Raw genomic sequence first — 15,896 nt, forward strand, 5'->3', positions numbered from 1 at the left:
ATTCAGTATGAGCCCTTAAATCTTATGTTGGTTAAAATAATTGAGATTACACCATTAATACCATGAAGCTAGTATCTTCAGCTCACCGCCATACACAACTTGTCCACGACAATGGACAAGCTGGTTTTAAGGCCGCGAAACAGACTTTCTTTAAGGGCACCAGGTGTACAGTGAATTTGCAATAAGAAGCAACTAAGCAAGGAAACCATTGGAAAACATATACTTGTATATTATATTTCAAAAATATTCTTGCAAAATAACATTACAACTGGCTTATGTTATCCACTTCAAAATTTAACATGCTTCCCCACAAGGTAAAATCAGGAAAGCATGGCTTCAGGTCAGATCCAACAAAGAGCAATTACCCGTATGAGAAACTCAAGTGCAATATGAAGTAACGAGAATATCAGACTGACTCAAAAATCTAAGTTAGCCCATGATTTGCATGAAATCCCTTGCATCCGGTCTGGTGCCGCAGCTTCATTCTATGGCCCTTGACCAGATGTTTACAGTTGGAATCTCATAGCATAATATTTGTACTTGTCCACTTCAGGAGTTATAAGTTGAAACTCCAAGAAACACATGGGCATTACCCATGCGATGGTCTCTATCCATGTTAGCTGTACTATCACCAAATTTAGTACAGCTCATTCCTCTTCTTCGGACTCCTCTTCTGATGCATTTTTTAGCCACTGCACCAATATGGAAAAATCAACTTCAGAGAAAAATGCAGAAATGGACCTTGGACATAAAAAATTAAATAAAATGTACGACTTATTGTAAGTAAACAGGATAACAAACTATTACTTCAATAAATGATTCAGCTTGCTTCAAGAAAACTCTGTCTACTTCATCTGCTCCTTGTTTTTCGGATTCCCAAGCTAGTATTGCTTCTTCTTGGATGATTTCAAGCGAATATAGAAAATGCAAAATCTGCAATTAAACACAAGTAAAGATGTGGATCAGTAAAATCTGGCATGGTAGTTAAGGAGGTGACCATCACCAAGCAAACAAAACTAAAAGCACATAGCAGCATGTATTATTTAGCAGAATTGCCAGCTCAGAATTTGATATACCTGAGAAAATAAAGGAGACAGTTCCTTTGCGGACTCTGAACAAATTTCTTCAAACTTTAGTATCACTTCAATCTGCAAAAAATTCACAACACACGATGAATTAAAATTCCACCAAATTAGGATACCCATACCACTTCAGAAGTTCTCACCTACAATGTAAATCGGTTTGTTCTGTAATGCAAAAGTCAAATATAATAATAGATTCCAACAGCTAACAACTAGAATCACTAATTAATCACAATCACAAGAAGCTTGAATGCAACCCGTCCCACAAACAATGACCACCTAGTTCCAGGCAAATCAATCACATTGGTGTACATGTCACAAGTCTCTAGAAGGGCCTTTTTAGTGGGATGGGGGCAGTACTATGCAGTTATGTTCCAACAAATCCAGTTACATACAGACATGATCATTTTCATAGCATTACAATAATGCAAGCATACCGATATGAAATTGCATCAAATGATGACTAAACAAAAATTGGTGACTGTACCTCCCAAATGCAAAATAGAAGATGTATTTTTGGGAAAAAAAAGTCTACAAAATGAAAATAGGTGATAATTTGACAAGTGCCAGATATAATGATACTCACCTCCTCATCTATGGATGCTAGATAGTACTTCAAAAGCTTCTTCCAAGTTGTGATTACTTTGGCCACATTTTTGTAGAGTTCGTCTGAAAAATAAACATCCATTAGCTGTAGATGACCAGACGTAGTTATCAGGAAAATTTAGTAATCATATGTTATGGTGGGCAGTAAAATTGATCTGGATTATTGGTCCTGCTTGCACATCATTCACGCTGAAGATTGGAGGACAGTTCAGTAGGCAAATCAGTGGAACAATTGAAAAGGAAACCAGAGGATTTTCACGGGTAGAACTTACCTGTTGCTAGTGTCAAATTGTAGGGGATGCGATTTAGGTATACCCTTCTCCCTAAGCATCTTTTTTTTTTTTTTTTTTTTTTTTTTTTTTTTTTAATAATACACTAACTTGTTTCGGCTTAACAGTCATATTGTTAGTTAGAATAAGACTTTCATATTGACAATGGCAACTCATGCTTGATACTTGTGTGACTAAATTAACAATCCAACCTCACAGTGACATGGTCAAACACCTAAAACATGTTCAACCTTGTTTAACAAATTGATTTGGAAGAAATCTACAGAAAGATTAAATATAGCTTTATAATGTCAGAAGAGTAGCAGAATAGCCTGATATTTCTTAAGTTGTTATTTTTATTAGCAAACGGAAGTTCAATAGCCCAAATGTATCAGAAAACAAAGCAAGTCAACTGGATAAAAATGTTATAACAATATAATCATCAATCAAACATGACAGGGTGTAAAACTCACTGTTGGAACTATGTGGTGTTTCCACAGCCAACTTCATCACTGAATAGAATAGCGCTCCAGCACAGTCTGTAGCAGCCATATTGTATGACAAGCTGCAAATTGAAAACATATCTACGTCAAAATTAGTCCAAGCACCTTATCCAAAGTCAATAAGGTGTTGAAAGCGGACAACCAAATAGTTTAGACCTAAGCAGGAGTATATACATTTAGTTACTAAGTTTCTTACTAGACATTTCTCAGGAGATAAGGACAAAGTTCTTAGTTTTGATAAAAAAATATGGAGGGAGACTTTACCGCAGCGAGTTTACTTCCAATATAACATTATCATCCTTAATATTTTCTTGCACAGCTCTTTGGAAAGTTGCCTCAACCTTCAAAAAAATGGTGAAAAGATTAACTTAAATGGATTAGAATAAAATGACCACTGTCATTAAATTATATTATATACAAAGTACCTCTTTTTCAAACTCATCTATGTTATCCTCGGTAAGATTTTCAGGATCAACACTTGGTGCCACCAACTCTTCAGAGTGCTGAGGGTTGTCTATATGAGGCAGATCCAAGCCTTCTGCTGCAGTTTGCATGATCTCAGCAAACCTGTCTTCAGATATGGGTGCAACTGAATGTCGCCATTCTTCTTCACGTCCTTCGCAAACTGACCAGATGTAGCCAGCACCATTGGCACCAACCTTGAACATAAAAGAAGGGATGTCAATGTGGCTTCTATATTTGGTTAAAATCTAAATTAAAACCGACTCTAACATTGACACGCATAAACCTACACTCGCAGCACATAAAATCTAAAGCAAAACCCACTCTAACATAGACACGCATAAACCTACACTCACAGCACACATAGAAACCATAAGTTAACCAGGATGGACAAAGCTATGCTCGAAAAAACAAATTCTCAGGCCAGCAGCAACCAGGATTTATAAATAAAAAATGGAATTCTGGAGACATACATCCTTTCCAAATATCTGAGCCACAATCTCAGTACAGTATCAGACATCATGTACCCAGGAATACAGGTGTACTGTGTAACCATATAAATATGAGGGATGTTATCATATCTACGAAATTGAATAATTAATAAACTACCTCAGAAGCTTCAGCTGCTTCGGATACCAACTCCCCATCTGACAATCCTGTTAAAGCATTAATCGCTGCATAAGGGGGAAAAAAAAAGAAGTTAGAATACCACATGCACATGAACATGAATATCACAAGGAAACCAGCTAGAAGTTTGTGCGCAACTCTGAATATATGACAAAGGTCTTGAAGGGTTTACTTGAAATTCAAAAAACATCAATAGGGAAGCAGTTTCAGTAAATAGTAGCACAAATGAAAATGCTTCACCAGATTTGCAACCTGGTTGAAGACTGTCACCTCTGTTGAAGGCAAGAATGATGCACGAAGGCAGAGGTTAGCTCTTTCAGTAAAGTTATGAGGGCAGATGGATGCTCTAATGGGGTGACTTGTGAAGATCATACTTAGGGATGCAAGAGAATAAAAGGTGGACTTGAGAAATGAGAGAATTATACAAATGGGACTCAGCCCATGTAGCTCACTGATGACATGACCATCCAGTAGATAAATGTGGATCTCAAAAACCTGTATATTTCCCAGAGAGGAGGAAGGGGGTAGTGGGCTACAGTCCCCCATCATAGCATCATCTGCACTCTTGATTGCCAGATGCTGTCCCTCCCCTTTCTGCCCTCGCACTTGTGCGTGCATAGTGTAAGTGTCCAAGGCTGAAAGAGTCTATGTTAATTAGAGTCGGGTATTAATGCCAGACATGACTATTTATGGAAAATTAATCATATATTCCAAATGAAGATCATGACCTGAAAGGGTATGTGAGGTGAATTGAGGGTACAAATAACATGGAAAAGAATTGAGACAATGGTACATACATGAAATTTCTGCCATTCCACTGCTGCTGTCTGCATATTCTAACTCTTCATCACTATCTTGAAAAGTTGGTTGTTCATACAATGAAACCTTTGAGTAAGCAGGAACTACAATATCTTCCCCAATAACAACCTAAAATGATAATGTAATATAAATAAAAAAATATATATATATATGATGATGGCTATGAATTGAAAAAAACACACATAAAAAGTAGTCTACGATGTTGTGCTTCACACTAAATACGAAAGATAAAGCTGTTCATCAATTATTTTTAAGGAAATTAAAAGTAAAACACATACAAAGACCTTAAAAGCAAAGAGGAGTAGCCCTCAATCACATTACTCAAATCAATCAATCAATCAAAGCCTTTATAAGTGGGGTCAATCACATTACCCAAAAGAAAAAAAAAAAAAAAAAGTGCATCAATCAAGCAACACAGTATCACATTATACACCAGATGACAATTAAAAAACAAAAGTAAAAAACTGTAGCACAATACCAAAGAAAGGCTAAAAGACTAAAGCAAGTCAAAGAGTATCTTGCTTAAGAAAAATAACCCACAAGATAGCTACACGAGAAAAAATGAGTACCATGGGAACTCAGCAAGCACGAATCAAAAACAAGAATTATCCATTCATACTCTATGATCTGGATGAATCAAGGGAACAAAGCATCCCCCAACAAATCTGTGAGAACCAGTCTCCCAAATAAAAGGATCCCTTTGAAAATCAGGATTTAAGGTTGGGCACCTTTTGCGTCATTAACTCATTAATTACCTTATAGGAATATCAAAAGTGAGAAAATTAGGCTTCAAAAATTTCGACATGAATTGCTTATTCCATTTTCCGCCACTGAGACATATAATCAAGAAACACACAAGGAACTTATAAAACCATAACCCCATTGGTAGGTCCATACTATTTGGCAAGGTTTCACAAGTTACAGGCATCTCCAACTCTACTAATAATCCACTCTCCAAGCCAAAAATCATGTCTCATTAAAAGCTCTAAAGCCATGGGGATTTTGTAGGGACAAGTACATCGGGATTTTGATCAAACAAGATGAAGCAAGTACGACCCTGCCTACACCCCATTAACAAAAAATCCAAAAAAAATTAAGCTCCCTTCCAGCCTTCAGTTTTATGCAGACTCTCAAGCTATGTTACTCGGACTCTTCGTTTTACCTCAAGTACCCGTGTCGGACCCTCGGACATGGGTATGACACGCGGACACTTCATTTTAGTTCAAAATCTTAAAATTTTTCCACAAAGTAGCCGAGTCGGACACTTAGACACATACCCATGTCGGACATGGGTACCCGAGTCCAAGTAACATAGCTCTCAAGTCTCAACAAGAGGACCTAGAGGATAACCTATCTAGAGTGGCAGCATACTACATCACATTAGCCTCTATAAAACAAATACATTCCTAAACGTTGGGAAAGCAACTATATCAACAATCAAGTAAAAGCGCCCCCCCCCCCTCCACACCCCCCCCCCCCCCCCCACTTCGTACAAGAACTGTGAAAAAAAATCTTACTATTTTTAAAAATCTACCAATCCATGACCCTGTCTAGGAAACTCCAAGCCACCCTTTATATCATACTTCTAAAAATCAGACTTGAAAAAGTTACCAAATCTCCTGACATCATTCACAAATTTTCTACAAAGGATGCACATAAAGCATGAGACCAAAAGTGTATCAGTTTATCACTACTCCATATCATCATGTTAACAAGGGAAAATGTCAAGCACAAAAAACAAAAATATTGGAATTATCAATGTCAAAGAACAAATTCCAACTATCATAGCCTGCTATGCAGAGTGTTTTACAAATTTGTTGGTTGACGAAACATGATGAATATCTAGGCCAACATACTACAGTCCCCCACGCAACCTTTGCCCAATAAAATATTATTTTAAAAAAATTAGCACAAGAATCAGTCTCTATGCACAACGTAGGCTTTGTTCACCTAATTCTTATTACTTCTTGTTAATATCAGACCAAATCAGAATTTCAGACCAGACCAAACCAGACCAACACTACTTATTTCCATTATTTATTGCCAAATATCTATAATTTTGTATTTGTAAAGATTATGAAAATTAAATATTTTAAAAATACGCGTTGAGACGGATCTCACGAGATCCCACACGATAATGTTTTCTCTTAACATTGATGTACATTAAGGTCAAAATTAGTCAAATCAAACAATCAAATCAGAAAGATTTCGACTAGAGTTTAGAAATTTCAAACCAAAACATCTTATTTCAGGCAAAGAGAACAAAGCCTTAGTAGCAAATGAAATCCAGTAATGCTCATAATTAGGGAACATCACTACCACTTCTCCCGCCATCAGAATTATTAATTAAGAATACAAGTTTCTCATCAGATTCTAGTACCTTGTGTTATAAGAACAATCCCCTTCTCACAGTTACTAGTGTAACTATAGACTATAAAACTTCAATAAGTCAACAGGCACGGATATCTTATATGGTGAAGTTGCACACAAGTATACAACAACCATACCTTCCCCCCTCCTCTCTCTCTCTCTCTCTCTCTCTCTCATACACACACACACACACAACAGAGCAAGACTTGTTTGAATTATATCAAGAATTTAATATCACTCTTTGTAACCAAAATGTTCATAACCTAAACTCTACTTAAAAAGCAATCTAAAAATAATCTCATGTCCTAATATAAACAACACTTATTTGTAATGATTCTGATCTGATATCTGAATCTTATAAATATACTCCCTCGGTTCCTTAAAGATCTTCCCCTTTCCATTATAGTCCCAACACATGGGTCCACTCAGTCTCTTAAATAATACTCATGACTCTAAACAATTATCTCGTTCCTACCTAAAAGTCAAAAAGTTTAGATATAACATGCTTCGTACCTTAAATGATAAGATGACACCAGGTTCCAGAACAGCTCCAGCCTTCATCACCACCCCATCACAGACAACTGCATGTTTTAGTTTACAGCCATCTTCAACTGTGACATTATTCCAGATATACGAGCCTTCTATTGACACATTTGAGCCAATCTTGCACCCTTCCCCAATGATTGAATTTGAAACTTTACTGTTGCTGCCAATAGTGGTTCCCTTACCAATAAGGGTAAAGGGACCAATTTGGGCATTACTCGATAAACCTATATCTGGAAAAGCATACAAATAATTCCAGGATGAGAAATAACAATAATGAAGCAAATAAAAAATTTAACAGCATCTTATTCTGGTGGCCCAATCAAAGAACAAATGATGAGTAAAGCATATACAGACAAGGAAGAGGAGAGAGATAAAGGTCTATATTAAGTAAATGAATCACAAAAGCACCTGTCAAGCCATAATGAGACATAAACCTAAGATGTACTACACAGGAGCTACTTGCAGGAAGGAGGAAAAAAAGTCATTAAAAGCAAAGTGAAGTTAAAATTTCCAACCGAATCCCCAATGTATGCTTGACAGGATTTCAATCAGTGAATCAATCAAAAGGTTATACTTGATCAAATATAAGAGAATATATATGACACCATCACACAGTAACTGGAAGCTAAACTTGTTCTAATCTTTTTCTAGTGGAAGGCATATCATCTAAAAAATATTGTATGACAAACCAAAAGTAGGAACATGTGATCACGCATGCATTGACAAAAATAAAGATAAAAAAAAAATGATAAAACCAAACAAAAAAATAAATATCAAGATAAAACCCCGAATATGAACAAGGTAAGAGAGAAGGTAAATCAGTTACCCATCCACCACACTTATAGCAATCTAGATGAAACTCAAAGGTAAAACAAAACTCCACAAAACTCCTGCCTACAGCAGGTTGTGATTTTCATGCATACATAACCCTGAACTAGCAAGCAACAAAATTTCCATTAGACCTTAGATATGATCAAATAAAACCACTCTTTTAAATAAAGATCACTGGACAACTTAGCACAGGTATACTTTCTAGAGGTGATCAGTTGATATTTATCCTTACCTGATGCATTGTACATTCCTTGTCTTCCAAGTTTCATCACAGAACTTCCAAAAGATTGGATGTCTGGTACCAGGGGATAAGTCCATCTTTGCATTATATCTTTGCTAATGGTGTCATAGCTTCTAAAATTCTCAACTCTAGCCGCATAATTTGAATGAATTACATGAGTATAAATTTTGTAATCGGTAATCTGAAAATAAGAAATGATCACAAAACTGTGCAGAATTAGATAGGACAATTTTATCTTAGACTATTGCGATATTTTGTCACAATAAATCAGCCCACAAGTTAAACCACAACAAACATTAAATGCAAGCAGGAAATAAAGATGCCACAAAACCAATCTTTTTTTTTTTTTTTCAGAAGAGCTACAATTCCTATTCTTTGACCGATAAATTGAAAACATATTTAAGTTCAAAGGGCGTGGAAAACTTCAAGCATGAATGACAAAAGTTGTTCAACAGGTGATAGTTTCAAATTTCTCAACTTTTGGCTTGTTGACTGTATAATGCCAACTGTGTCTATGAAACAAATGCCAAAAACAATGCTATGTAGGGTTTCCAATTACAATTAATTCCTGACTATGAACCAATTGCCTTGTGTGCAATGGTGCACTCAAATGATTACCTGGAACTGTAATTTCATAATCAAATAACCACTTTAAGTGAAATTTTGGACTTAAGTAAAAACCTTAAGAGTCACCACACAATGATAATACCCTTACATGTTCTTCAAATCACAAAACTGTTGAGCAGGGGCATACCTGAATTTCTATTTAAAAGTGAAAAAAAAAAAAAAAAAAAAAATTATTACAGCACACAGAGTTGTACAGCTAGAATACGCATATTTACATATTAGCTCAATTCCTTAGTATCTAATTGACTGAATAATTTGGGAAAGCCCAAGCCGCCTTGACCCATAAAGACACTAACAAAGTTACTAATTTTCACAATAAATCAGGTGGGGCACCAACACCATTAGACATAAGGTCATTCCATTCCAGTCAAACCCCACAAAGAGTATATGTAACCACTCAATTCAGAGGACAAACTCACAAACCCAAGCCTAAAGCCTCTTTATACATTACAAACATCTTCTCCAGAGATAACAACCCAATTCACAGGATGAAAGATGTGAAGTGGTCAACTTATATGCATTAGTATTTATATATACTTGAGTTTAAATTAATCTTTTCAGCTAAAAACCAATTTAAAGATGGTCTGCACATTATTATCCAAAAGTTTATCCTTGTCAGGCTTGCCTAATAGGTGATGGTGGCTACACTTTGATACCTCAAAGGATACTTTACACAAACAATGATCTGAATGTTCATCTTTGCCTTATTGGCATCATGACTAAAATAAACAATCACTTTTTCTATTGTCTTGTACTACGTACAAACTAAAGTAATGTGCCTTATGTGTAGGTTTATTCATTTATTGTTAAAGAAATTTTTTCCTTGAATATACTCAATCAATCAATCAAAGCCTTAATCCCAAAAGTGGGGTCGGCTAACATGAACCAAATTTGATATTCCGTGTAGTCATCAACATAAATCTTTCTCCTCCATCCCTTACGATCCAAAACTTCGTCCTCACGTAAATCCATGCACTTCATATCCTTCCTCACTCCTTCCAACCAAGTCATTTTTGGTCTCCCTCTTCCTCGTTTAATCCCTCCATGGTCCCACTCTTCCACTCTTCGCACCGGTGCACCTTCGGGTCTCCGTCTTACATGTCCAAACCAACGCAGACGATTTTCCCTTAATTTATCTGCAATGCCTGCCACACCTACTTTCTTGCGAATAACCTCATTTCTGATTCTATCTCTTAAAGTGTTTCCACACATCCACCTTAACATGCGCATTTCCGTAACCTCCATCTTTTTAATATGCTCTTTCTTAGAAGCCCAACATTCTGTACCATAGAGCAACACTGGTCTTATGGCAGTCCTGTAGAATTTTCCCTTCAACTGTAAGGGAATGTTGCGGTCGCATAACACTCCCGTGGCCGTTTTCCATTTAAGCCACCCTGACATAATCTTGTGGGCCACGTCTTGATCAATGTCACCATTCTTGTGGATGATCGACCCAAGATACTTAAAACATTCACTCATGGTCAAATCCTTTCCATCCAAACTCACCGCTTCATTGCTTGTCCCCCTCTGAGTGCCAAAACGAGATACCAAATATTCGGTCTTACTCCGACTTAGCTTAAACCCTCTAGATTCCAACCTTTGCCTCCATTACTCCAACTTGGCATTAACCCCATCCCTAGTCTCATCCACCAAAACGATATCATCCGCGAACAACATACACCATGGGACCTTATCTTGAATTGGGCTAGTTACTTCATCTAAAACCGTTGCAAAAAGAAAAAGGGCTTAATGCAGACCCTTGATGCAATCCGATTGTAATAGGGAAATCTTTTGTCAACCCTCCACATGTTCTCACATTTGTTGACACCTCCCGATACATATCCTTAACTAGATCCACATACCTTCGTGGGATACCTTTCTTCAACATTGCCCACCAAAGTATCTCTCTTGGCACCTTATCATATGCCTTCTCTAAATCAATAAAGACTATATGAAGATCCTTCTTCTTTACCCTATAAAACTCCATCATTTGTCTTATCAAATGGATTGCCTCCATAGTAGATCTCCCAGGCATAAAACCAAATTGGTTATCTGAAATGCTTGTGCATGCCCTCAACCTTTGTTCAATCACCCTTTCCCACAGCTTCATAGTGTGGCTCATAAGCTTAATTCCTCGATAGTTAGAACAATCTTGAGCGTCTCCTTTGTTTTTATAAACCGGGACCAAGGTGCTCTTCCTCCAATCTTGTGGGATTCTTGTAGCCGTCCATATCTTGTTGAAAAGGTTTGTTAACCAATCAATACCAATCTTACCCAAACACCTCCACACCTCTATCGGCACCCCATCAGGGCCAACCGCCTTCTTAGATTTCATCTTCTTTCAGTGCAATCTCTACCTCTACTCTCCTAATCCTTCGCACATACTCCATGTTGATTTCTTCATCACTCACAGAGGTATCTCCTATCACAACTCCATTACTTCCATTAAATAATTCATCGAAATACCCCTTCAACCTGTCCTTGATGTCCTCCTCTTGCACTAGGACCATTTGGTTCTTATCTTTGACACACTTCACCATGCCAATATCCTTCCTTGCCTCTTGTCTTCTCTTTGCCATCTTATAAATGATCCTTTCTCCCTCCTTGGAATCAAGCTTTTCATAAATCTCCTGATAAGCCTTTTCTTTTGCTTGGCGAATAGCTGCCTTTGCCTTACTCTTAGCCTCCTTATACGCTGCAAAGGTTTCATCACTCCTACATTTTCTTAAGGCTTGATAACATTCCCTTTTTTGCTTAATTACTGCTTTCACCTCTTCATTCTCTGTATCGAAGTTCTTCCCCTAAGACCTCTTTGGCCACTCTTAGAAAACAGTTCTTCATTCGTAACCAAGTCATGTCCGGATCCACCTCTCCATCCCAATCCGCTTCTTCAATTACCTTTTCTGTAAAAACCTTAGCCTTTGCATCCCTTAGGGTCCACCATCTTATCCTTGAATATACTCATAATAACAAAAAAAATTCTTATTATATAATTCACATCAGTTTGTCTAACTTATTTCAATATTCAAAAAACAAAAAACTAAAAATCAAAATGCTCTTAAACCATGGATTAAGTGACTAACCCAATCCAAGAATTCACAGAGAGAGTCAACCATTATAACCTATCTAACCTACATGACTAACAAGTCACATCACAAAGCAAGACCATAACATCTTATCCTCGTTCAACGTATACTATAAAGTACAAGAGTCGTACAACAAAGAGAAAGAACCAGTTAAACATGGAAGAGAAAACAGCAAGAAAAAAAAAAAAAAAAAAAAAAAAAAACAAGAAACAAGCTCTAATACTGCTACAATTCAAACAGCTGAAAGTGAGATGCATAGAAAGATTCATATACCTCATCTACGAGTAGTCCCTTCAGAAAATCACGACGAAGATGCTGATAATCAAAGTTATCAGTGAAAAGACTGAGGACTTCTGGAGCACATATGTCAATGTAGCAGTCCTGCAAAAATGTGTCATTACTTAGAACAAGGTTTCTTAGAAATGGATAATTTTGTTACTTAGAACAAGGTTTCTTAGAAATGGATCTCTCCACCAACATAAACAAACTTTAGAAGAAGCAACAGCTACAAAAAGAAACAGGTTATCTAAGTTGTGAACAGATACTGTGTAGCTAAGGTGGTTCGACAGTAGATAAATTCTTCATGCTGAATATATACTTCTAAAAGTAAAAAATACAATTAAGGATACGCCATAATAAATGAGCCATTTCCTAATTCTATATTAGAAATGTTCAAAAAAATCAAGGTTAGACCTTGATAGAATGATCCAGGTAAGGTGAGACATACACTACCATCATGTCAAAAAATCTTATAGATGATCATAAATTCTTCATGTGTACAGATTCCTATTTGATGATCGTTGGTTAGATATATCACACCCTTGTTAATGCCCACGGGAATACCAAAGCAGCCCATTCACAATGCCTCATCAGCCAATATTATTTGCCAGGCAGTAAACCTTATAATTTTTTGAGTGGAGTAATTAACCATCTAACATGGTTCACAGAAATGGAAATCAAAATGCAGAGACAAGATTTCCTTTTGTGGGCAATTATCAAAGGGTTATACAAAAGAAATATCAAGAGGGTGTGAACCAAGAACTACAAGTGTAAGAAGATACTATATTAAGACATGATGCCCCAGTTGAGCACTAACTGATCCACAAGCAGGGTCAAAAATATCATAAAGGTTAATTAAAAAAATCACTCTCAAGTTTAATGAGCAAACCTGCATGTCATTATGCAACGAAACTGAGGAGTTATCAGTCAACAATGATTTTTCAAGAGTTATAGGGTTTGCCCTATCCTCGTAAAACAACAGCTGATTTGTATCTGGATTAATTGCCATGAACAGCTCGTCTGTACCAAGTCTTGATTGGTGGGTGATTGCTGAAGGCTTCGACTTTTTTATGACCATAGTCATTACAGCATTGTTATCTTTCTTTCTCCTGTCTTTGTGTTCTTGAAGTGCCTCTGCGAGTGACATGTTGCTAATTGTGTCCCCGGTAACAAGAACAAAATCTCCATGTATCTAAGAAGAAGCATGTAACATGGATTTGTTACAATTTATGCAATAGATAGAAAGACAAACCATATAACATTACATACACATTATGCAAAGCCAAAAGTTCAGAGGTCAAGGGATAAGGCACACACACAAAGGAGAAATGACAAAATACCAACTTCCTACTCATTCAGATGAAGGAACAAAGTGTAATTGAGCAAGCACTTCGGCTTGGCAGCAACTGTTAGAGAACCAAAAAAGTTGAGCTGGAGAAAGTAGAAGGCAGAAGGAACCATATATTACAAATAGAAAAACACATCGTCTTAATGAAATGAGATGAAGATAATTGGCAGGAAAAAAAGGGGGAGACCCGGGGGGGGGGGGGAAATAAAAATAGTAGCTGCGGAAAAAAGTTCTGGAATAAAAACAAAGACTTCTTTTATTGATGTAGTTTTAACTCCTAAAATCCTAAGAAATGGTGAATCTTATCACACCCAAAAAAAAAGTATGATCAGGAAACAAATATAGCCAAGAATCAAACATCAGCAGCAATGACTAAAAAAGAGAAATAGCAGACAACACAGACAACTTTCCCAGAGGATTGTAACAGATTGTACAAATCATTCATACACTTGAAAACAGTTGTGAGTCTATGGAGAAGAAACAACATAGAGAAGCAGCATAAAGAATAAAGATTTAAACGTACCACATTGCGTTCATATATCACTCGCATGGCATCTCCAGCACTGACCGAATTGTGTGATTCAATAGTTGTCACTGCCATGTTCGGATGCTTCAACCATTGAGACTTTGCCAAGTGATGGATCACTTGCTTTGAATGAGCACAACAAAACACAAAAACTTCTTCCACCCCAGCTGACTCGAGCCAAGCCAAGGAATAATCTATCATTGGAATTCCAACCAGGGGTAGTAGTACCTTTAACAAAAGCAAATAGTTCACCACAAAATCATAAATATACTCTTTCATTTACCACATTGAAGTATTGAACACATAATCACATACAATACTACAGGTGGCTCAAATTCGTCACTTAGAAAACCTAAGATAATATATACATTTACATCAAGGTTTAAGGTTCAACTTAAATTTACAGCGATTCCAACAAATCCATAATCCCTATAACACAAAAATCACATGATTTTACAGATTATGGGTGACTTACACCCACAATCAAATTCCAGAAACAATATCAATTCGAGTAAGCAATTCGTAGACATGGGGTAAAATGTGATTGCCAGCTATTGGTAAAGTTTCGAGTGGTGATACCGACCTAGGATCAAATCCCGTCTAATTCACACAGGAAAATTTAGACATAGGGAGATAGGGTCAAATGCTTAAAGTTTAATTTCAACTCAGTAACTTTAAACAGTAGAACAAATTCATTCCTAATGAACAATATTTAACGAAAAAAACAGCTCCTAAATCACAAATTTAGAATCAAAACAGTGAAATACAACAACAACAAAAATTGATCAATAAAAAACCCCACAAACATTATTAATTCTTCATTCAATTTTAATGGGTATTCACTAAAATCAATGAAAAATGCAATTAATTCATAAAAACATCAAACACAGCATAAATTTCGAAAAGGGGGAAATTACCTTGGGGCGTTCGAGGGTAATAGGGCGGAATTTGGTGGCAAAGCTATCAGCCAAAAGAATGGCTTGTAAAGGAACATGAGTGAGGTCCTCTGCATCTTCTGCAGCCTTACTCGGTTTTCTCTGCACCATAGTTTATCACTCTCTCTCCTCAAAAACCCTTTTTTACTCACAGCTTCTTGTTGTTATTGTTGTTGTAGAGAAACGCTGTGGATCGATCTTTTTTAGGTAGCTTTGGCTGAATGAATGCAATTTTTTTTTTAGGCTTTGTGGGGACTTTTGGGTTTGTTCTTGCGCTATTCCAATTTTTTTTTTTTTTTTTTTTTTTTTTGGTGTTTAGAGAGTTATAAAAAGCAAAGGTGAGAATTGATCTCAAAATCCTGAAACCTGAGAGAGAAGTTCTAACCACTTGAATTATTCCCTACTCTCTGCTATTCCAAAAATGCTAAAGCTCGGGTTTTCTCGGCTTATTTTTATTTTATTAAACTAAAGGGGAAATGATTTTGGCACGACCATTATAAGAGCACTATTTTATATGCTATTCTCGTATAACTGTGTGTCAAAATTATTTTCCAATCAAACAAATTTATCTAAGGGTCTGTTCCGATTTACTGAAAACAACTGAACTGATTGAGGCTGAACTGAATTGAACTGAACTGAATAAAGCTGAAATGAATTGTTTATGAGAGAAGGAAATTAGAAACTGAACTGAACTGAAATTAAGCCGAACAGAACAGTCCCTAAGTTCTGAGTCGTGAAA

At 36.5% G+C, this 15,896-nt stretch overlaps 1 protein-coding gene across 1 annotated transcript; it reads right to left on the reverse strand.

Moving 5' to 3' along the window:
- Window positions 1–216: 216 nt before the first annotated feature.
- LOC145576000 (uncharacterized) lies at window positions 217–15,406 on the reverse strand. Its single transcript, XM_081633786.1, has 15 exons — window positions 15,140–15,406; window positions 14,220–14,450; window positions 13,238–13,540; window positions 12,343–12,450; window positions 8,348–8,537; window positions 7,252–7,514; window positions 4,347–4,476; window positions 3,532–3,596; window positions 2,886–3,119; window positions 2,725–2,801; window positions 2,431–2,522; window positions 1,669–1,751; window positions 1,077–1,148; window positions 808–933; window positions 217–692 (listed from the first exon to the last, which is right to left on the reverse strand). Exons 1-15 carry the CDS (start codon window positions 15,266–15,268, stop codon window positions 648–650), a joined length of 2,148 nt encoding a protein of 715 aa, XP_081489912.1. The 5' UTR covers window positions 15,269–15,406; the 3' UTR covers window positions 217–647.
- Window positions 15,407–15,896: the final 490 nt, after the last annotated feature.

This window comes from Chenopodium album, chromosome 13 (genome assembly GCF_948465745.1).
Source record: "Chenopodium album chromosome 13, dcCheAlbu1.1, whole genome shotgun sequence".
NCBI classification, from domain to species: Eukaryota; Viridiplantae; Streptophyta; class Magnoliopsida; order Caryophyllales; family Amaranthaceae; genus Chenopodium; species Chenopodium album.

Excerpts from the sequence above, each read along its gene's own strand:
- LOC145576000 (XM_081633786.1), bottom strand. The coding sequence starts at position 15,268 with ATGGTGCAGAGAAAACCGAGTAAGGCTGCAGAAGATGCAGAGGACCTC. Across the intron at positions 13,541-14,219 it reads TGATATATGAACGCAATGTG|ATACATGGAGATTTTGTTCT; the intron begins GTACGTTTAAAT and ends GCTTCTTCTTAG. Across the intron at positions 934-1,076 it reads TGTCTCCTTTATTTTCTCAG|ATTTTGCATTTTCTATATTC; the intron begins GTATATCAAATT and ends GTTTAATTGCAG.